The sequence below is a fragment of the Tympanuchus pallidicinctus genome, unplaced genomic scaffold, assembly GCF_026119805.1.
Source record: "Tympanuchus pallidicinctus isolate F22 unplaced genomic scaffold, pur_lepc_1.0 scaffold16, whole genome shotgun sequence".
NCBI lineage: Eukaryota > Metazoa > Chordata > Aves > Galliformes > Phasianidae > Tympanuchus > Tympanuchus pallidicinctus.
Window position 1 is genome coordinate 11,165,397 of NW_026294679.1, and position 23,041 is coordinate 11,188,437.

At 45.5% G+C, this 23,041-nt stretch overlaps 1 protein-coding gene across 7 annotated transcripts; it reads left to right on the forward strand.

Annotated features, from left to right (window-relative positions):
• The first annotated feature begins 81 nt into the window (after nucleotides 1–81).
• Nucleotides 82–21,872, forward strand: ITPRIP (inositol 1,4,5-trisphosphate receptor interacting protein). Of its 7 annotated transcripts, none has more exons than XM_052677919.1 (4): nucleotides 106–791; nucleotides 5,063–5,169; nucleotides 13,357–13,471; nucleotides 16,932–21,872. In XM_052677919.1, the coding sequence occupies exon 4, from the start codon at nucleotides 16,945–16,947 to the stop codon at nucleotides 18,592–18,594; it is 1,650 nt and encodes a 549-aa protein (XP_052533879.1). In that variant the 5' UTR covers nucleotides 106–791; nucleotides 5,063–5,169; nucleotides 13,357–13,471; nucleotides 16,932–16,944; the 3' UTR covers nucleotides 18,595–21,872. The 7 variants fall into 7 exon arrangements, 6 of the variants coding, with proteins under 6 accessions (XP_052533879.1, XP_052533876.1, XP_052533881.1 ...); XM_052677921.1 differs by having other exon boundaries at nucleotides 629–791; nucleotides 5,063–5,084; nucleotides 13,360–13,471; XR_008205286.1 differs by lacking the exons at nucleotides 13,357–13,471; nucleotides 16,932–21,872 and adding an exon at nucleotides 16,434–16,917 and having other exon boundaries at nucleotides 82–791.
• The last annotated feature ends 1,169 nt before the right edge of the window (nucleotides 21,873–23,041 follow it).

The window sequence follows — 23,041 nt, forward strand, 5'->3', positions numbered from 1 at the left end:
TGAGCTTGGACAACCAAGGCAGCAGTGCAGGAGCACACGCAACATCCATCCCAGTGTAAGGGTCACTGCAACGCTGTAGGAAGAGGAAGGGTATGGTAAAGTTCCCACAACTCAGCTAGGCATTACTAAGCGCTGTTGCTCAAACCTGCTTCCCTTGGGCTGTGATAGGAGTTGAGCAAACTTGCTAGGTCTGTAAGGAGCCATTTAAGCACAGCAGTGCTTTACCTGGAAGTAGTGCTGGAAAGCACCTTTTTAAAATCCGTGACGCTGGCCTTTCTCTGTTATTGGCTAAGTGAAGGGGGCTGTGCCCCATCTCCCCACCCTGCCAAGGTAGCACCTGGGGCAGACAGATGCACGATGTCCTACTCGTGCCAGCTTTGAGCTGTGCCGACAACACAGCGGTCCCAGGATCCTCTCGTTCCGCTCCGTCAGAGCCGGGAGGAGGCGAGGTCGCTGCTCTGCACATTCGGCGCGACCACCAGGAGGTCACGATACATCCGAGAAGCAAAATGAGCGCATTTCCTTTCCGTCCGCGGTGCCCTCTGCACAAAACCATCTGGGAACCGGCGGGGAGCTCAGGGAGCAAACTGTGGCTTGCGGGAGGACGGCAAGGCTCCTAGGGCTGGCAGGGCTGCCTTGAACGAGGGGAAGGAGGGAAAAAAAAGAGAGAGAGAAAGAAAACCCGCTCCGGACAGGCTGGGCGGGTCCCCCTGCACCGCAACGCACCTCAGCGAGCGGGGAACGGCTGCGAGACACGGCGGGGGCTGCCCGGCACGGTGCGGTGCGCTGCGGTGAGTGTGCGGGGCTGGGGGCAGCGGGCCCGGCGCTGGGAGCCGGAGGGGGAAATGAAGGAAACGGGGTTGCTCTGCACAGGAAGGGCGTTTTGCCTGTGTTGGTTTGGGGAGAAAAGCTGCTGAAAGAGGAGTGGCGTTTTGGTGGGGTTTCTCCTGTGTCTCTTCGTGGGGTAAGTCGCTTGTTGAAAGTGCTCTCGGTGCTCGCCCTGCAGGCATCAGGAAGGATCAGGCCCCCGGGGCAGGTTTTCTCCGGGACGCAATGGGACAGCCCGGCTTTCCGGGCTGGAGCGGCGGCCGACGGCTCTGGGGCTGCCTGCAGCGGGGCAGGGCTGTGAAACAGAGACCTCACGGCCACCTCTGCTTGGTGGAACCAGCAGAAGTGGGACCTCATGTTGTGGTGGTCTCTGGTGCGATCAGTAGGTGCAAGATGCAGCACTGCACTTTGTGATCGGTGTGACATGGCTTGAGAGTAATTCATTGTGTTATAAAACTTTTCTGCCTTTCATCTGAGGTACCATATTGCTCTCTGATGGGCACAGAGAGATGGAGCAGTGTTTTGTCTAAGCTGCTGTTCCTGTGCACAGGTATTTCTTTTGAAGATGTTCGGTTGGTATTTGTAGCTCTGATGGGAGCTGGTCAGATCAGGATACTGGAGGTCCTGGGCCATAAAACTGGCTCAAAGAGCTTTCGCAGCCTCTACATCTTCAGCTTGCAGTGAAGGGAGCAACCTGCCACAGGATGAGGGGTAATGACTTTAAGTTGCACGAGGTGGATCAGGTTGGATGTTATGAAAATGTTCTTCTCAGAGAGTGGTGAGGTACTGGCACAGTCTGACACAGAGAGTCACCATCCCTGGAAGATCTGAAGAAAAACAGAGATGTAGCACTGAGGGACATGGTTAGTGGGTGCAGGGAGGTGGGTCAGTAGTTGAATTAAATGGTCTTTGAGATTTTTTTCCAACCTTGATGATTCTGTAATGCTACGGAGGAGTTGTCTTTAGAGCTGCCACGTTAAATTCTTCAGAAAAGTAGGGCGTGTTGCTGTTGGAGTCTGTTACATGGCCAAGCAAGATGAGCACTACTGTTGTCTTTAAGAGAACATTTCTATTAAAGTGGTTTTAATGAGTGCTATAGGCCTAAACCATAGCCAGTGCATCTCCTTTGGGCACAGCTATTTGGTGTGAGCTGCCAAGTGAGGACTGAGCAGGGAGTGCTGGGACAGGATTACAAAAACACAGCTGCTTTTGTGAGGCTCTGAGTTTGCTTTGGTGGAAATAATAATGTTCTTGTACAGCTCTGACTGAAGTTACTCAGTTTACCTTCATAGATTAAAACAGAGTTTACCTTCATCTAGTTTTAAAACCTAGTGCTCCCAGTTCTCCTTAATACATTTGTAAGGGTTTTCTTTCTGTCCTTGGGGAAAAGCAGAGAATGAAAATTAGGCATGGAAACTGGAAAGCCTTGTTTTTAGCACAATGGATGCTTCATACTGCTCCCATGTGAGAAAAATATGTTAAGTGTGATTGCCACAGAAGTAGCAAGAGATCAGAGAGCCAATGTCGGTAGTAATGAAGCTCTGAGGACTCAACTCCCTGCTGGTGGATGATTCTGTGTTTGCTGCATGATGGGGGTACGCACATCTAAGCATTTGGTGTTTGTATGAGCAGCGTGCACAGGGGAAGCTGGGTACCTGTGCCTGCCCAGGGAGCCATCCTTGTTTACATAGAGTTCAACAGCAACCCCTCCCTGCCTAACTGTCTTCCTCTTTTTGTTGCTCAGAGCATTACAATATACGAAGAAAAAACTTTTTTCCCCTTCCATACAAGTCAGACTGAAGCAGTCCGGTCAGAAGCAGAGGAGTTTTGCTCTTCCTGAGCGATTGCTTCAGGCCAAATGACAGCCAGTAACTCTGTGTCACACTCCCATTTCATGCTGTGTTGGTTGTCTCCATGACAGTAAGGGCTCCTGTGTGCCTCTGCAGCCTCTGAGGTACCGTCTGTGCTTGCAACCCTCCTTATGTGGCGATGAGTAACAGAGAGAGGAAATCTGACCCATGGAAACTGATGTTCAGCATGCTGATCTAGCTCATTTCTGAGTTTGTATTTTATGCAAAAACTGCGGTTTTCATAAGGACAATTTTAGTCAGGCTTCTGCAATAGGCTACTTGTTGAATGTTGGTTCAGTATCTTGGGGCTTGCCTGCAAAAAAAGTTCATTCAAATAGAGTGATATAAGGAAGCATGCTTACTGAGAGCTACTGGGGGAAAAAAGTACACCACAATATAAAAGTCAGCTCCCTGAGTGCACTGAGTATATTAGCAAAAAGGATAGTTTAGTTCTCGAGCTTTATTACTCCCTCTTTACACAACTGCATCCTTTCTTAAACAAGATTTCTCATGTAGCTTTCAAGCTAAATTCAGCCCCTGTCAACAAGGTGAAAACTCAGAAAAGTATCGTTCTGGGAAGCATTGAGAAATTCTATGAACTCCACGAGGAGCCTGCTCAAGTCTCTCTGCTGCCCCATGCTGTCCTATGCTGCACTTCTTGCTCCACAGAATTGCAATTACAATCCATAGCAATAGTGCAATGGAGAAAAGAGCTGGGGGGGGAAGCTTAGATCCCCTTTAAAGTAGGCTGTTGGGTGGGCCAGCTCCTTCTCTCCCATTGGCGATTATAATCCACTCATGCTGAGAAAAAGCAGTTTTGCTGCCAGAGCATGTACTTTCCATCCTGACACATAATTGCTGGGTGGAGGAGAGAGGTAGAGGCTGGCTGCGCAGCTGTAGGCAGGAAGGGAGCTTGGTCAGGAGTGCCATGTACCAGCCATGAAATCCAGGTTTAGCAGGGGTGCTCAGCTGTGTAAGCAAAACCTTCTGCCCATTCACTCCTCAGCAGGAGGAAGAAGAAAAGAGGCAGGTAGCCAAGATCTGAGCAGGCTGAGGGATGGAGAGCCAGCCCAGGAGTGCAGTTATGACAGGGTTCTTTTTTTAGCTTGTTTTGGTTTCCACACGTGTGGGTCATACAAGGCTGGCTGAGCTAGTCTTGAATGTGAGCCTTGGAGCTGGGCTCTTCTGGCCCCTTAGCATCATTTTCCTGCTCTTCTTCCTGTCCAGCAGCACTGCTCTCCTCAGCTTTTTCCTTCCTAGCAGAATTTCTTGCTGTACCCAACTGGCTTTGAGCCACTACAGGACCTGGCTTTGCAGGCCTTGAGGGCTAACAACCACTGCAATATTACAGCATGGATTCAGCCCTTCTGGGGTTGGATTTCCTGGCTCAGCAGCCTCTGTAATGTTGTGGTGCAGCGGTACAGGAAGTCAAGGCTGAGCCTGTTTGTCCAATTTGGTCTCAGAGTTCAAGATGGAAATGGAGAAGTGAGAATGCAGATGATCTGCTCAGAGCAGGTACATGGAAGAGGGAGAGTTGATCAACCCTGACCAAGAGCTGCCAATGTGAAGCAGTTCAGGACAGCAAGGGTGCATCAGCTCAACCCTAAGCCCTCCAAGGACCCAGCTCCAAAGCTCAGCACACGGACATGCTGCTGCTTTCATCAGGCTTTGGATCAGAGATTTGAAGTGGCTGTGATGGCAGCTGGATAGGAGGGAGATGTTGCCTATCCCCGGGCTGCCTGCACACAGCAGGGTGACCTCTGCTTGTTGTGCCAATGGACCACTTCTGCTGGAGGACACTCTGTTTCCTGTTGCATCTAAAAGTTCATAGATTCTCCTCCCAGAATGCAGTAGTTTAACTTGTGGTTCTGCGCTTTGTATCTTCCTGCACACTCAGAGTGTTTCCTGCATCTTCTCCTTCATTTTCTGTTTCTCACATTAGCTCTCTGAACCCAGCTCCCCTAGCAAGTATTTCTACCTCGCAAGCTGCTTAAAGCAGCTGGATGACTTTTCTGAAGCAGACCAATCCCAGACAGAGCCGTCCCAGCCCTTACCCTTATGCAGCTGCTAATTCGATCCTAATCCATTTTAAAGGAGAGAGCTGGTCGGTGAGGATGGAGTCAGAGGAGGGAGGTTCTTGTCTGCCCATATATCTGCAACTCTGACAGACCCACGGTGCCATTCTCACCTTTTCTTGTGGGAGGAGTTTTAACTCTTTCCTGATCGCTTTAAAGTTGATTATTTCAGGTCTTCAGCTTCTGTAATCATTTTACTGGGTAAGGAGGGGGGAGTTAACTATTTTAATCAATTCCTAATTTAGTTAACTGCATTATGTACCCCTCTTCTGTCTGAACTTCCTCATTCATTCTCTTTGTGTTTTGCAGACTTCCTGGCTGTGCTTTAGCAGTGAGTGACTGAACAGAGTCTTCTCTGCACTGTGGTGATCGCAGTAATGTGAAGTTTAATGAGTACCTGCAAAATCGTGTAGCAGGTAAGTGTTCCAGAGGTCATTCTTCTTTCCAGCATTCACATAATTTGGGAGAGTCTCCTAGCTCTTGCTAGGAGATCTTGCAGAAGAAATGCTGTAAAGGAAGTGGTGTGGTTCATCATTTAGTAAGCTAAGTGTTGTTTCCAGCAGTAAGGGTCAGACAAAGACTACCTGATGTAGCAGTACTGAGAAGGTTCCATTGATAAATGGCTTCAGTTTGGAAGTTCAGTGTTAAGAAGCTCTTGCTTCTGGCATTCAGTGTAAAATTCCTCTTATCTGGTTGTTTGGTATTGTAGGTGTCTAGTCAGAGGGGAAAGCAGGCAGGAATTAAGAGGTACATGCTTTGCTGATAGCTGCTACTGCTATGCAGGACAACCTGACAAAGATACTTTACCATACAGGGTGAACTGTGGACCCCCCCTTAAAGTGTCAAAGCTGGGGGGAAAGGCCTGGAATGCCTCCTGATGGTCAGAGAGAGGACAGACGTCAGAGGCAGCTGGATTGAAGTGAAACAGCAGCTTCTACAAGGCAGCAATGCACAGTTTTACTGGTCCAGATTATGCTTGTATGAAAATCTCTGAGACACCCGCAGAGAGCAGAACTGCCCAGTGAAACCCAGAAGTCTGGTGGTACAACGTTGCAAGTGTGACTTGCGATACAGTAGTGGGAAGGGAGCGAACAGAGCTGGTGACAGCAGCAGCCACCAGAGCAGCAGTCCTGGCTGCCACAATGTCCTGCTGCAGCTCTGAGTACCTGCTACTTCACGTAGTCCATGTGATTTAATTCCTTTTCTTATTTGTACTGGAGCTGTGTCTGTGTTGGGTGGTGTTTGTTCCCTTTTTCCCATCTCAGTTCAGACAGCTGCTCTGCTCTAGCAAAGCTCAGTTCACAGCATTCCCTGGCTAGCTTCTTGAACCAGCCTGGATCAAAGCTGTGAGAACTGGCTCATTGCCACTGCCTGTGTGTAAATGAGTTTTTTTCTCTTTTTCTTTTCCCTCCACCACGTTTCATTATTATTCCTCTTCCTAAGGCAGGTTTTTCTGGCTGATCCAGCATGTTATTTATATCAGCGATATGTGCTTCAGGGCAGAGATGCTTTTTCAGCATTTACATGGCAAATATCTGATGCACCCCACTGCCATGCATGTGGCTTAGGAAAACCAACCATGGTGTTGGCAAGGATGAAACCTACCGAGGCCAACTGTTGCAGACTTTAAGCCCTTTTAGGCACAGTTTCTGATTCATATGGTTACTTCAGTTGCCTGGCAAAAGAAAATGTACTGTTCCTTCATTTTCAAAACCAGAGGGAAGAGCAGAGAAGGTGTTGGAGTCAGAGTAGGAAAGTGATATATTAGTTCTAAGGAGTCAGTTGAGCCACCTGTGTGACTATTTGCTGCATCTTTCTCTGGGTTCACCTAAGGGATGGTGGGTGCCATCAACTGAAAAGACGCAGTCTGCTGCCAAAAACAAATGAAAACAATGAAACTCAACTTCAGAGTGCCTTGCTTTCAGTTCTTCTGAATTGCAGAGGAACTGGTGGTGCTCAGAGAGAACGTGATTATGAGCAAGAGCAAAAGATTCCCACACTGTCTTCAGGAAGAGAAGTAACTCCTTAAGACAAGATAGGATCTATATGTGCCAGAACCCCATGCGGGGCTTACACCTTTCTTTGGAGAATGCACACAGTGATAAGCAGAAATTCCTACAGATAGAGGTAGTTAAGCCCTAGTCTAGACTGTCTTGTGATGCAGAGATGAAGATTTGCTGGAAGCTTTTCAGAGCAAAACAGACTTGCCAAAAACCATCCAAGCAGTGTAGGCGGTGAGTGTAGGCAGGAGAGACTGTATTGCTTTTTCAGAACTCTTTTATCTCTATTTTTCTATTCCTAAGCTCTTGGAGAATGTTGATAAATACTAGAAGTGGAGCTAGGGAGATGCTCTCAAGCATAAACTGAGACACTTAATCTGCATGATACAGGCATATGTTTGTGTTTATATCTGGATTCAAAATGCTTAGCTCCTAAATCATTTGTCCCCAAATGTTCAGGTACCTGACTGCCACCGGTTTCAGACGGGAGTTAAATTTCTAACTGTCTCTGGAGATTTAGCAACAAAATACTTCAGGACTGTTAAATGTGGGAAAGAGCACTTGGATTTTCTGTACTCCTGAGCTGCAGATGACAAGCCACTCGTGATAATCAGAGAAGACTTTTGTCTTCTCCCAGGCTAGGAGGGGCAAGGATTGAGAGAGGTCTCTGTATTTCAGGTAGCTGTAATCAATCAGCCAATCCTCCCTTACTGTGACACACCACAACGTAAGTTACTTGGTAATTCCGATAACTTAAGGACATAGAGCTCTGCTACAGTCCTACCTGGACAGCCAGCTCTGCTCAAATTAAGCATCAAGGCCACACACCTTTGCAGCCAAATACAAAAGCCAGTATGAAGGTGCTAGGATAGCATCTCACTGATGTCCATCTCATCTCATTGAGCCAAAGCTGCTTGATGCTGTTGGAATGAGCACAGATTATGATCTCAGGTTCTGAAGGAGTTACGAGAGGAAATGTCAACTGAAAAGGATGTATCTGTGTTGTAAGTCATCCCCAGCATGTGTTCTGTGTTCTTGGCTCAGCCCTGTGTTTGCTGTTAGTCCTAGATGCTTTCAGTCTCACATGCAGGGCTGGAAGCTCTTTGCTCCAAAGCTAAGCTCTGCTGCAGCAGAGGGGATATTTTGTGCCCATGATAAGAGGCCCCACAGCTATGACTCACAGTTCCCATTACGTTATAAGTCAGTCTTTAAGTGTGCAGAGAGCCTGCCCCTTGGCTTTCAAACAAAGTTATCCTTTGTTGTGCTTATGTTATAAAGGAAGCAAACATCTGTGTTCACCCCACATGTCCCAAATGAAAACCACGTGGCTTCACAGCGCTCACATGTTTGGTACTTTTGCTAACAGCACTGCATGTTGCATCACTCCTATCCCATTAAATCTTTCCAGAGTTTTTCTTCCCAGCAATCACTTTACAAACTGTTCAGGGAAGGAAAAAGCTGAAAGGTCTTTTGTTGGTAAGCAGAGAGGACTGAGCAAAGAGCGCATAAAAATTACTACATACAGTTGCATGTAGCAATAGTTTGGTTCTGAGTCACTCCCTTGGGTGGAAATGACTCTGAGCTAGTGGAAGCATAGTACAAAGGTGGGATGATTTGTTTTCTTGTAAGGGTTATTTTTCTCTTGTTTTTTTGTTTGTTTGTTTTAATTCAAACTGTTTTTGAAAAGCAGGAATAGCCAGCAGTACTTTGCAGCCAACATATTTGTGTGTGTACGTATCTCTTGGCAGTTTTTAGATTTATGACTCGCAAGCCAAGAACGGGCTTATTAATTCCCAGAGTGTTTGTGTTGTTTCTGCTGTTCATTTCTAGAGCCACTGTGTAATGAAGTTAGAGAGCCTGATTCTTCCTGCAGATGCTGGCATGAAATGCAGACTGCCTCTGCTTAGACTGGGAAGTTATCCTAGGGAAAGCAGTTGTGAGAGTAGCAAATTTCCTAGTGAGAACAGAGGAAGCCTTGCAGTAAAAGTGCTCTTTACTGCTCTCTTCTTCTTCCACGCTCCACCCATTCCTGCAGAGGCTTTCATGGTCTGGTGTTTCTGCTTCATTTAAAGAACTATATTGTATTTTATTAAAAAGCTGGTATTTTAGGCAATCAAAAAAAGCATTGTTTTTCATTTCTGTGGTGATATACTTGCTACAATAGTCAGCTTTAAAATATTGTCCCTACCCAACTGTTTGAATACAAACAGCTGTAACTAGTTATCAAAACAATAGTCCAGTATTACAAAGACCATCAATCTCAGCATTTCTGAGCCCTATTTAAGCCCTATTTATTCTTGGGCCTGTTGATCTCCTGATGTGACTGTTACTTTGTCACTGAGTCAAGACTATGATGGAGATCTCAGATCAAGTGAATACCCAGCCTACAATGGCAATTTATTTTGACTGATTTTGGTTCAGCCTCTCAACATGGAAGTAATTCAAAGCATGTGCTTTCTACTAACTGTAATATATGAATGCTCAGTGTTACATGACTGAAATGGGGCTTCATAGTGTCACATGTAAAACAAGCATTCTGCAAGTTGCGTCTGAGCTGTGACTACATACACATGCACACTTCTGAGATGTGCTGGAGTGGTGTATCCCTGCTGGGAAACCAGCTTTCTAGTAATGTTTCCTCCAATTCTCTGTATACTGAAGCATTCATATAATTGAATGTTTAATATGCAGTTCAATCAGATATATAGGGATGGAGGCAATATGTTTGCCATAGGATAAGGAGAGTCAAAGTAACTGCTGCTTGACTTAATGACACTGCCTAAGTTTTTTTCACCTTCTTGGGAATTAACTGGGAGGAAGAAAAGGCAGGTTTAAACAAGTATCTTGGTAACTGATCCCTTTTTGTGTTTACACCAGCTTTCCATGAGGTGACTGTCCCCTATGAATCAGTGAGCCTTGGCTGCCCACACATGCAAGGGTGACCAAGGGTGCGACAGCCAGAGCAGGTCCCATTGTGAGCACAGTGGAGGCCATACAGCATGTGTGTGTGACAGACACAGTGACATTGCTCCTTACGTTGTGGTTGATGTTACTGGGCTTTTGGTAGAGCAGTGGGGTGTCATTGTCATTTGTGTCCATCTGTGCTGGTGAAAGATTGTGCAAGGGAACAACCTGGCTCCCATCACAGTTGGTTTGAGGAGGTGGAAGCTGGTGAGGCTGGTAAGCCAAGGTTGTTTTTTTTTTTAATGTGTTACTGTGTGTCTTTTCTCCTCCGAAAAACACAAAAGTTTAGTCTACTCCCATTGTTTTCCTCTCAGTTAACAAGACAAAATTTATTCAGTTTAAAAAGCCAAGCTGTTCCTGGCCAGGATCCTACCATAACAGCTAACTGTGTGGGTGGGAGCCACATACACGCTTCCTACCTTTCCCCTCACGCATCTCACAGCGAGCAGTGCATTGCAGTTTGTGAAAACCCTTCCTGGCCATAGCAGGAGGAGTTGAGGCAGTGCACAGGCAGACCTTGCTCACACTGTTTGCTGGTGAGAGCTGAGCTGGCCTGCAGAGTCAAATAGCAAAAGGATGTTGAGGCAGGGTGTTCAAAAACATACTCCTCATGCTATCAGTTTTATCTCCTGATCTCCATGGGCATTCCCTCTTGTGTCCAGCCTTACATAGAAGGAGTGAGTGCTTTGAGGGCATGATGTGGCTCTGTGCTAATTTAGCTGTCCTTGACAGTGGCTGCTAGCTGCTGGTGATGGAAGAGAGGTCAGAGTCATGTTCTTTCTGTGAATATGGGAATGATGTGCCGCTGAAATGCTGAGATAGATGAAACTGAAAATCAAGTACCATATCTCTTTAGGTTTTGGAAAAGAGTATTAGAAGGCAAATAACTGTGTATGCCAGAAAGGGAACTCTTTGTACTATCCATGTTTTAGGGGCAGGAGAAGAGAGGTTGTGGGATATTATGACAACATCTTACAAATGCATATGTGTGCAGAGAAAGCTAAGTAGGAGGGAAGAGCCTCTGATCTTAAGTGCTTCTGCAAGGAGAAAAGAAATAGTTTATTCTACTTTTACTCACAGTTTTCTCTGGAAAGTTAGAGATTCAAACTGCAGTAAGGAGGAGTTTATGAGTTCATGAGGAAAAGCTTCCTGATGGCAAAGATAATGAATGACTGGAAGACATGCAAGAGGCTCCTCATCTGCCCCAGAACAAGTTGGGTACTCCTCTGCTTGGAATGGTGCTAGCAAAGTCACTGCTTGCTGGGGGCTTTGTGGGTCCTTTCTGTGCAGCCCGTAATGTAATGTATCTACTGGTCCTGAGGCCAATACAAGCTACACAGTAGTGTCTGCCTCCAGAGCAATGTCAGTGCAACTCACGTGTTATCCACTTCAAATCTCACCATCTTTGGGAAGGGAGGGCTCCCTTGTCCCGTACACAGGATGAGCATCAGCATTTCCTTGGAAATAATTGATCTGGTGACCTCACAGGAAAATATTGCTTCCGAATGTCCACAGCAGACCTGTTGGGCAGGATGTCCGACTGGAGCTGTGCAACTGACCCCACTGGCACCACAACAGGCCTGGGACAGGATGTTCACGGATGTTGAGAAGGCTGATGTTCTCAATCAAGCTGCAAAACAATGGTTTTTGGACAAGCAGCCTTATCCAACTGCTGTCCTGTGGCCTTGCAGCTAACCTGGAATGGGGCTTCCTAAACATTTTTGGGAAGACAGTCACGTTGTTGTATGTATCTTGTGCAGTCGTGAGCAGGCCAGATGGCTAGGTCTACTTTCAGACATGGTCTCACCATCGAGACCTCTACACCTCATGCATTGGTGCATTCAGTCCTTTCCGCTGATTGCTTTGGTAGAGTGGCAAAGACAAAACCTGTCTCTACCAGTCCACACTCAACCAGCTGTGACAGTAACTCATTTCATGAATGTTCCATGCGCTGCTCATAAGCTTTATCTACAGAGGGTGAAACAACAGCACAAGTTTGTGCTATTCAAACTCTGTGTTGCTTTTTGTGTCTTTGTCTTTTTCTGGCTGGGCTGCATGTGCTGCAGGTGCATGCAAGAGAAGGAAAGGCAGGAGCCTTTGCCAGTGCTCCATCTAGAGTCAGGCTGTGCTGGCTACTGTCAAAGCGATGTGTAGAAGCTCACAAGGAGCAGAAAGTAGAGTATCTCCATTGCTGTATACAGGTCTGGGGACATTTTCTCATTGCAGCAGTGGGGTCTGGGCAGGCGGCAGCCATCTCGAGGATTCCTGTCTGAGCCCCTAGGCTCTTGCTGTCTATGCAGGAGCTATCCCCACTTGAAAACTAGACATGATTTCATGTGTTTAATACCTATGCAGCCAGGTAGGAAATGTAGACTGGTGCAATTTGTCATTGGCCACCTTAAGGCTTTGTTTCAATGTGTCAGCTTCTGTGTGTTTACCTCAGCTGCAGGGCTGCTCCAACCTCCCCCAGGGTCCACCGCCTTGCCAACCACACTTGGCTGACTGGAAACTTGGCACACTTGGCGGACCTGGAAACTCTTGTTTCAAGATAAAATGCTTGGGTGTGATGCCTCCCATGAGCAACTCTGCTTGCAGAGTCCATTCCATCAGGTAACCCTCAGGCCCCAACAAATGCAGTGCTGGTATAGGAGGCCTCACTTGGTTCTGGTCTGAAATTCTTCACCATAATGGCACTCGTCTTCTGCCCACCCCAGAAACGATTCTTCAGTAAAAATGGTCTCAAGAACTAGGCAGGTTTGACTGAAGTCCTGTCAAGACCAATTCCTCAGTTCCCGAGAAAGCTCAGGTCAAAGCTGAAGAGCACCATGTTGACATGAAAGCAGCCAAATGATGAGTGTGGCAGCCTCCAGGGCTGGGAAAGAAACTAAAACTTAAATTACTTCTGCCCCTCCTGAATTTGGAAGAAGGCTTTTAGGGGAAGTTTGTCATCAGACTGTAAGGGTACTGATGTGTGCTCTGTTATTAAGTGTGTGCAAATAAAATCACGCCCTGAATTATTTTGTTGTTGTTCTTCTCAGCACAAAACAAGCAAAATTTGAGCAACAAATTCTCAGCAGCTAATGGCAAAGACCACTCTAATACCTTTACTTTGCCCTCTCTAGAAGTACATTTGCCTTTTTCCATGAATATCGATTCAGCAAGTCTATCCCTGAAGCTTGATCTGTGAGCTGGAAGAAAAACTGCCTTCACTATCTGTCCTGAGTCAGAAAAGGTCTTTTGATTGCTCTGTAAATATTGATAGGGAGATGGTAGGAAAACAGCAGTGTCAGTGGTGTGAGGTTGACTAATTAAAGTGCATCTTCCCAAGTTTTTGTCAGGAACTGCTGTGCATCTCTACAGTTTCCATTTCTCTTTTAATTTATATGCTTCTTACAGTTCAGAGCTTGAAGTCCTCAAGTAACAAGTCCTTGAACTAAGAGGAAACTTAATTTCTCTCTCAAATATATACCTGCAGAGGCAGCAAACTGGAGAAGAGCATAGTACATACCAAAGGGCTTTCAGCAATCTTAATTCTGGAATATTTTTTATACTGAAAGTGTTCATTTTTATCTTGACTAGGTGTTCATAAATAGAGCACAAGCATCTTCAGGCCAAAAGGCAATTTGTTTTCTATTGCAGCAGGAAGGGAATCGTGGGGCACCCAAACACTCAGCAATGAGGGAGTATGGCTGGGCAGGCCTGAAACCTTTGAGTGTGGAATTTGTTTCTTCCCAGCAAGAAAGTCCAAGAGTAGGTTGGTGTCTGTTCTGCCTGTGTCTCTCTGTGGTCAAAACATGCAGCAGAGTCCTTTGTAGACCTCAAGGACCTTGTGAAAAATTATATTTGTTTCCCTGAAAACCCTGGTTTCAAAAACTTGTCACCTTTTAAAAAAAACAGCTTCTATCCAGGTGTAGTTACTATCACTTTTTCAAATAGCTGCTTTTCTTGCTACCTATCAAAGTGAAACACAATGTGGAGCCACCTATAAACCGCCTTTTGTGTCAGCCAAATTGCAGGAGGTAACTGAGTATGTCATAAATGATGTCTCAGAGTACTTCAGTGCATTACTGAACCACATTCAGTAGCGTGACTTGGGTTTTTCTAATTCAAGAACCAAAGCTTCAGCTTGCTCCTATCTGCCTTATTGCTGAGCACCAGACAGAGCATGTTTTGCTTCCCATGATTCAAAATTTAAGGGGAAAATAATTCTGAGAAAATATAGCAGTATAAGAAGCCTTTGGGGAAAGAAAGGAGCCATTAATGAAGGAGAAATATTCTCCATGTCTTCAGAGAAGATGGCAGTGTTGCCATTCCCTTCCCTCTCAGGCTTCCTGCATCATTCAGGATCTGCTGTGGGGCTGACTGTGATGCTCTAGCAAAGAGGCTCCTTCAGGCTTGTAAGGATGAGATGTGACTTCCACAGGAGCTGAGCAGGGCGAGCCACAGGTGCTCCTGGGGAAGACTTTGAACATACAATCTGCTGTTGGATGTTGCTGATGGTTGTTTTTAATGGCAACAGAACTATCAGCTGCTTTTATCTCCCTGAGTCCTCATGCCCATCTGGAGCAGGGATGGTACCTGCCCCCTCACTTCTCAGGTCTGTTTGGAGATATCATTAACCTTAGCATCCACCAAGTGCCAGTCACTAAAGCAATAAGTGCCAAAAAAATGCCCAGGAGGAAACCAATCACTGTGGGGTTGGAAGTGGGTTTGGAGGGACCTTTGGAGCCCTGGGACTATGGCAAGAGACAGTGCAGAAGGTTACAAGATGTTAGCCTGTTGCAGAGTATGGACAACGACTGTGATTTGAATGGAAAAAGAATGGTGTGCCCAGAAAATTGGAAAAGGTGCTTTGGGAACTTGCCTTCTTAAAATCTCATGAATACTTTTATTTTGTTTTTCATGCTAAATTTGATGTGCAGATGAAACAATGGTGTTTCTTTTTGTTAGTCTCCAGCTTGGAAACATTTGGACTCCCTCTCTCTTCCTTGCACAAAACTGTCTCATCCAGAGCAGGCATAAATATTTTTATCAAGCTTAAATTGCTTGGCCTGAAGTTGAAAGCAAGTGAAGAGAGCAGCTTTTGTTATATGTGGAGGACTGGACCGCCCCAGCAGGCAGTGCTACTGGTTTCACCTGTATGAATTAGTCTTCCCATGTTAGCCAGGAAAGCTGTCTCTGATGAGATGTGGGAATGCTCTGCCTGTGCCACTCTTAGAGCTGACAAGGGCAGGTTCCACTGGCCTTGGTCACTGAGCCTCATTAACCTTCAGCCCGAACTGGACTTCATGTTAGCCTTCATTTTCCAATGTAAACTGCAATAGCAGTTTTGATCAGAACTTCCTCAGTTTTGGGGCTGAAAACAGATGTCTCTTGCAAATTCATGCTATCCTGAAGATGCTCTCATTTCCAGTTTTCATCCTGATTTACCTCCAGATGTTGATGCCTGTGCAGCTTACTCGGGAATGATGCAGTGTACATGCTTCCTATTCTAGTCCTGCAAAATCAGCAGAGATATCCTAGACTTTTCAGTGCAATATAAAATGAATTCAATCGAGATGGCCAGCACTGGGCTGAAGAATTGCTGGGCTGGTTCCATCTGCTTTCCAGGTAGCCTCTGGAAGTAGTGTGGCCATGTCCAGCTGGGCATGAGAGAGTTTTGAAGGGTGCAAGAACATGAAAACAAAGCCAGCTTCTTTCAGCCGTACACACTCGAGAAGTATTATAGTAACATAAAACATCTAAACAGGATTGGAGCAAGGCAAAGGAGCGATGTTGTACTGGTCAAGACTGCTGCAATGGCTCCTTGCTTCTGGCTGTGTTATTTTTAAGCTTGGAAAGCTCATATAGCCTGCAAATGCACAGCACTAAGGAAAGGATCTCACCAGGGCTTCCTGCCCTGCCCCAGCAACCCGATAAAGCCTTTTGCAATGCAGGGTGAGTCCAGTTTATTTTTAAAATGTGGCCAGACATGGAGCTCACAGAATAACTGGAACATCCAGCTTTGGGCATTAATTCAGCTTTAATTCATTGTCTGATGATTTGAAGAGTTAATATAAATGTAAAAGGGACAAGAAAGGCCAGCAAGCTATCTTCAATGCAAAGTCTGTGTAAGGGTGTGCATCTGTGTACGTACAGAGGATCTAAAAAAAGGATTGTTAGTAAATGTTACACTGGGAGGGGCACTTCACGTTATCCTGTGCACCGTGTGAATTTTCCTTCTGCTTGGACAATGCTACTCAACCCTCCTTTGCCTTGTTATTTGAGTCCCAGCCCTCTTAGAAGCAAAGATAATCGCATGCCAGAGGATGCAGTCCTGATGCATAGTGAGTGCTCACAGTAAGGGCACTTAGGTTTCTGCCACTAAGCCCTGAAGTTTGTTATGCACTAACAATAACAAAGCCCACTGGAATAGATCTGAGTTTGTTGCATGCTCTGTGAAGACATGAATGAGACTGTCAGAGATGTTCTCCTCCTTGCCTAGGGTCTGGGACAGCAGGATTAATAGTGATTAATAACAAACACCAAAAGTAAACAACCTGATACTTTTAAAACCACTGGGTTAAAGGAAATCCTTTCCAGTTTAAAAATGTTTTTCCACGTACCACAGTCATGAGGCATTTTGGGGACTCAGGGGATTTGCCACAGGCTGATCCTAACTCTGTCTGTAGATCCTGCTTGGGAAAACAAAACCATGCTGGCTTGTTCCCACCCAGGTGCACACAACCAGCACTGGTAGTGAAGATTGCTCTGACTCAACTGGCTGTGTGGATCCCCAGATGTGATTCATATGGAAGGTAGCCAGAATAGCTTGCCTATGCCACTGCCACATCTGCCTTTCTTCAACTCTAGCCTTATGATGAGGAAAGTAATAATCATCTCCAGCCCTGTTTTTTTTTTTATATCTGGGGAGGTACTGCCACAGTGCCCCAGCAGCTTTGCAGTGGGTGAATGGCTTCATCGTTGTGTTTTTCAAAGCTGATATAATGAGAAGGATCCTTTCATCCTTACCATCCACAAATAAAGTTTGATAAAGTCTCTTTAAGAAGCTTAGTTTCTAACCTGTAGAAACAGGAAAGGGCTTAGGAACCCAAGCACTTTGTATAGGGTTAGAAAGGATGCTGTATCTCTTATTCACGAGGGGATTTTAAACTTTTTCTTCCTGAGAGAATATACCCTGAATCATGGGTCATTCCACCTTTTTTCTCTTTCAGTGAAGGAACTGCCATGCCTGTGGGAATCTTCCGAGTGTGCCTAGTGGTAATTACAGCTATTGTCAACCACCCACTCCTCTTCCCTAAAGAGAATGGCACTATCCTCGAAAATACAGAGGAAATCATCCAGAAGATGAAGGAGCGGGAAGAGATCCTTCGGCTAGAGAAGTTGCGCTTGGAACGGGAAATTGAAGGTCAGGAAGCTGCACAGAAGGTTCTGGAAAAAGCGGCAAAAGTAGTGGAGGATGTCAAAGAGGAAAAGGTCCAATGGGATATGTGGACTGCTCTTTCCATGGTCATTTTCCTATTGATCGAGCTCTGGAGGCAGGATTTCCAGGAGGGGAATTGGCAGGACACGGGAGCAGACGAGGATGACATGGCTGTCCTGGGGAAAGCATTTAAAGGGGTGGCCTTCCCTGACAAGGCCATCTTAGCCAGCTTCTATGAGAAGCGTATCCTGGGTACCACTGGAGACATGGCCAGGATGCGGGAGATGGTGGAAGGCTTCGCAGATGACCTGCTGGAGGCCTTGAGGAGTGTTTGTAACCGGGATGCTGACATGGAAGTGGAGGACTGCATGGGTGTGGGGAGCATGTATGAGAATTGGAGAGTGCGTAAACCTTTTGTCTGCGATCTGATAGTGCCTTTTGCACCCCCAGAGCCATATTGTTTCCGATCTCAGATATGGTGCTCTGGGGATTCTTTTCCCCCAGATGAACAAGGATATGGCACTATCAAGGTATGCAGGGCAGATGAGGATGAGATAGGTTGCATCTGTGACAAGACTAAACTGGGAGAAGATATGCTGTGCCTCCTCCATAGCCAAGGTAATGCTACTAGACTCAGCAGTGAAATGGAAGACCTCCTGTGCTTCAAAAATACGCAATATCTTGATGCTGACCAAGTCATGAAGTGGTTCCAGATTGCAGTCACCAAGGCCTGGAACAAAATTTCACACAAGTATGAATTTGACCTGTCTTTTAGCCTCTTGGACTTCCCAGGAGCCCTGAAGATAAAATTTAAATCGGGGAAATCAGTTGCCTTCAACCTCACCCCTGTGGTGCAGTACGAGAACTCTGATGTTTACTTCATCTCTCATTTCCCTCGGAACTGCCTGGCAGCAGACCTCCCCTCCAGCACTCACTGGTTTCTCACCTTTGCAGTGTATGAGAGGAGGTTCATCCATATGATCTCCAAAATGCTGCCTGCCAATGCCTGCCATGTCAGCTGCCTTCAGATCCTCTCCTTCCTCCATGGGAAGCAGTGCAGCCTCACAGGTCCAAGTGGGCTCACCAACTACCACCTGAAGACAGTGTTGCTGCATCTGCTGCAGACACGTCCAAATCAAGACTGGGCCCCAGAGAAGTTGGAGGCCCGTCTACAGGACATGCTGAAATTCCTGGAGAAATGTCTGCAGGAGAAGAAGCTCTACCACTTCTTCATTGGCAATGGGAAGGTACCAGCTGAGCTGGGCTTCCCCATCATATTCCAGAGGGCTGAGCCCCTCAACCTTTTCCGTCCCTTTGTTCTACACAGGGATGTTTACAGAAAGACAGTTGACACATTCCATGAGATGCTCAGGAACACATCTGCACTGATAAGTGAGTACATGGTGCACATTCCCCATGTCCATACCAATGGGATCCAAAAGGAATCTGTTTAACCAAAGCCAGCAGGAATACATTTGTTCCTCTAAGCACAAATCCAGAGTGCAGCTTTCCAAAGCCTTATGGAAACAACTGACTTTGCCATTGCAGTTTGTTGTCTGCAGCTGAACCATGCCTATGTCATGGTTTCTGCAATAAGGAAGAAGGGATGGGGGCAGAACAGAGAGAAACTGGAAGAGATGCTATAAAAGTAAGTTTCTGCTCCACAGTTGGGCTGGCAGGGTTTTATGCAGCTAAGAATATATTTTTCTACTGTGCCTCAGTCATGCTACAGTGGTGATGAGCAATGAACATGGCTAATTTATTCTGGTGCCTTCAAAGCGGTGGCGGTCTGCTTGCAGACAGGACAGTGGGAGCTGTGAGACCTATGGGAGGTGCAACATGAGCCTCGGCTGGGAAGGAGAGTCAGTACTCAGGTCACGCACAGTTCTAGACTGGATGGAGATCGTAAGCCCAGCACAGCTCTTTAATTGAAAGGGAACAGTGGGTTTAAAAAGTGCATTTTGATAGGACTTGCAGCACTAATTTAAACAGTCCTGTCCATCAAAAACACTCCTGTGCTCCAGATATTTTTTCCCTTGGAGGAATATAACGGAACAGTCTGCAGGATCAGTGTCTTGAGACCATTTCATTTTCCATTTTCTTCAAAGTAGCACAATGAGTGGATTTTATTCTTGGCTGTTTTCCATGGATGAATGGCCAGGAGCCTTATTTACGTCATTTAAGAGAGAAATGTTGTTACTGGGTTCTGGCTTTTGGTTTATTTGTTTGCTTTCCTTATCTCCAAGCAGCAAGTCTGAAAACTAACAAAGAGAAATGATTGCTGCAGGGTTTGCTTTTACTAAAGAGGAAACTCCTCAAAATTATTCTGTAATAAGCCCGATCTCAGGAGTCTGATACCAGGAGGAAACTCACTATCCAAATGAGAGAGCTCTCAGCGTGGTTTTAGTGAGGCCAGGACAGCAAGATGGCTCTGAATTAGGAGGAGAGTTGCAGGAGGTGTACATGAGGCAGTGTGGCACTGCTCTCTGCAGCTCTCTTGTGGTGTGTCATTCCTTTCTGCTGCCAGGTACCCAAGTAAAAGCTGCCTGTTTTTTGACTCATTATCAGGTCTCCTCAGTCCATCTCAAGGCTGCTACTTTGATGATGTTTACTCTTGGGAACCACAAGTAGCAAACTATAAATTTTTGTATCCTCTCTCCTTTTTTCCTTGTACAAACCATTTCTCCACTTCCTTCATGTCTGCTTATGTCTGTACCCCCACCACTGAGGGACATTTTCTACACCAAAGCAAAGCAAACTGCAACACTCGTTTCCAGAGGCCTGCAGGGAGGTCGTGCTCAAGTAGTTGTGGTCTGAGTTACTTCTAAAATTGTCCTTAGCCAAGTGAGAGAGAAATGAGTATTTCTATGCCGTTTCCTGTCAGACATCTAAATTTAGCCTATCCAAAGAACAGAAACAAATTTGTGACCCAGGTCTCTGAGGAAATGACACACAGGGTTGGAAAACAACTTTTATGTAAGGTTGAGCAAGGGAAGGTTGAGTAGAAAAGTCTATTTAACGGGATAATCAAACTTCTCTCTTGAAATGGAGGAACAAGGCTGTGTAACACCAGCCCTACAAGCATGTAAACAGGCCAAATCTTGCCTTTGCACACCTCAGAGCACTGCTGCTTAGACTCAAAAGGAACCTAAACTGATAGGTGCACTGAATCTTTTGTCCTTCATTTTCTGCATGTGTGTGCATGTTTGCTTTTAAACTCAGACTCACCCTGAAGTGTTCCCATGGGGTTGCTTGAACCCAGGCTGGAGCTGAGCCAAGGTATTTATGGATTTGACTCCCTTGGAAGCAAATTCCTGGGCACAATTTGCCTACGCGTATGCAATATACTCATTTTGCCCCGAGCATCTTTTACGAGACTTGGTCTGCACATTCAGGCTACAAGGAAATGAGCTGTGCTACAATAAGTCTCAGGGCAGAGGTCTTTGCCAGCTATATATTAATATATATACTAAAGTTAGATACTTGTTCCATCTGGAGAGATGTGGGCAAACAGTATTTCTCTTGAGCAGACCTTTGTAGTGCTACACTGTGAAAAACATAATTTCCTGGACTGCCTCGTTTCTCTGTATTAAATCTTTTGCACACCAGGTACAAGGCTTCTCAGTAAAAGGCCAAACTCAGATTTCATTAAAGAGATTTATTATGAGACAGTTCGGGTCCATCAGCTGTCAGCCAGTAAAGCATCCTAAGATCTTTTAGTGCCACCCACCATTTAGTGCTGCCTTGACTGACATCTTGCTGGGCATCCATAGGAAGCAGCTTTAAAGGGAGAGGGTGGAGGTGAGGTTTTGTGATTTTAAGTGAGTAATGTTCTTTTAAAACAGTGTAAAGCACAAGTAACGAATGCACATCACTAGTAATAGCCTGATCTCCATGAGAGATCCTAAGAAAGAATAAACAGACCTCTTTCTTGCATCTCAGTGCTGTTCTTGCTATTTGCTGACCAGAAAAATTACGCAAGTGAATTCCTACTGCCTCTTCTGGTTTCCAGCCACTCCCTCCACCCTCAACTTGTGGTTTTAATACTTTATTATAGGTTTTGTCAAAGCAATGGAATTAGTAGTGCCTTGATAACAACCACTGATGTACAACATAGCCTCAGGAGCCGTTCACCTTTAGGAAATGTCTTGGTCTTAGTTATTGTTGCTGTTCAGGAGGCCAGTGTCCTCTAAGGGGAGCTGTTAGTTCACTCTTTATTACGTGCCAACCACAGAATATGACTTCATCCCTCTCTAGTTTGCTCTGCATACAGGTCTTACAGGCCTATAAAGATGGATTTCAGCAAAGGAAACCAAAACTTATTCATTATTCAAGTAAAAGGATTTGGTGTTTGTTCACCATATGTTTTTAATGCAAAGCCTTTGCAATGTTTTCTCAGTGGTGAAGAAATGAGAATTTACTCACTTCTAACAGCTTAGCTGCTGGTCACTGAGTTCTTCTCATAGGATCCTATATGATAAATGGCTTTATTTATTAACTGTCTTTTTTGTAGGATTTTTCTTCCTGGGTGTAGTTCAGAAGTACAATTGTAGTATGAATAGCCATCTTGGCAATGCAGATGAGGTGGGTAATAATATCATAACTTTCCACCTGAATTCTTCCTTGATTCGTGATGCTGTATTCAAACCGCTGCTTTTATAGCAGGACACTGTTAAATTTGTATAGATCTTCTCTTGCAGCTTTATTTATAATAAAGGAATTCTTGTACAAAGCCTAAGTAAGTGTGGCCTGTTTTATTTCTAGTTTCCCAAAACATGTTTCTGAGATAGCAGAAGGATGGAGCTGGGAGACACCTGGTGGAATCCTAGCATAGTAAGCCCAGTAGCAAGACTCCCTGTGATATTCTAATAATGTTGGAGATCAAGCCTTAAACATTTGGAGACATTTATGGCTGGAGATTTATCTAGTGCACTCAAACCCAACTACATGTACCAACTGAGCATTAACATGAAGTCACTGTCCCAGGAAGTCCTTCACTTCTTCATCAAAAGGGATAGAGAAAATGGCACAGAGCAATTAAGCATGCGGCAGTGGGAGGGGATCTCTGACATACAGTTTCCAGGGCCACCACTCAGGTTTTTCAGTGCATACTGATGAGACTGAGTGAACCAAGAGGTTTGATCTTAATTCAAGTAGGCGTGCTCAAAAGCCAAGCTTAAGTTGATCCATCGCTGTCTCTCTCTCCTTGAACTTTCATTTTCTTTTGAAACTAAAATTCCCAAGAGAAGCATCACCAACAAAGGATGCTTTTTTGACTTAGATTTGAAAGCAGCACCCTTTATTCCCAAATCCACCAATAGGCTCCTACTTACAGTCTTGGGCCAACCAGATGTAAGGAGTCAAAATTAAAATTTGTCTGTATTCTGCTCCTTTGCAGAAGTACCATAAAACTTAAAATGTCATTGGATTTCCAACCTAACATTCAGAATAAAGTGCAATATAGGCCCAGCAGGTACAGCTGGGCTGAGCTGATCTCAGTAAACCACATTGTTAACAGCCTGCCTCATCTGTCACTTCATCTCTGAGGTGCACCAAGGGAGATACAATTCCTTGTATTGCTCCTACCTCTCAGTCTTGCTGTCTAGGCCTGTGCTGGGAACCAAGCTGCACACAAATCCACAGAGTGACAGTACTTAACTTGCTAACATCTTCCAGATCTCCTTCCTGTCAGCTTGCACCAGGCAGGGCAGAATAGCCTTGGGACAGTTCTTGTACCTGTAAGCATGAGTAATCTATAACAGCCTTATGCAGCTTCTGTTGCACACACGTTCCCATTGGGCAGAGGTATTTTGCACTGTCACTGTAATATTCCTGGTGATTCAGTTCTCCTTTGGAGCCATGGGTGTGTTAATACAGCGTATCAGTAATACAAAGCTCCAG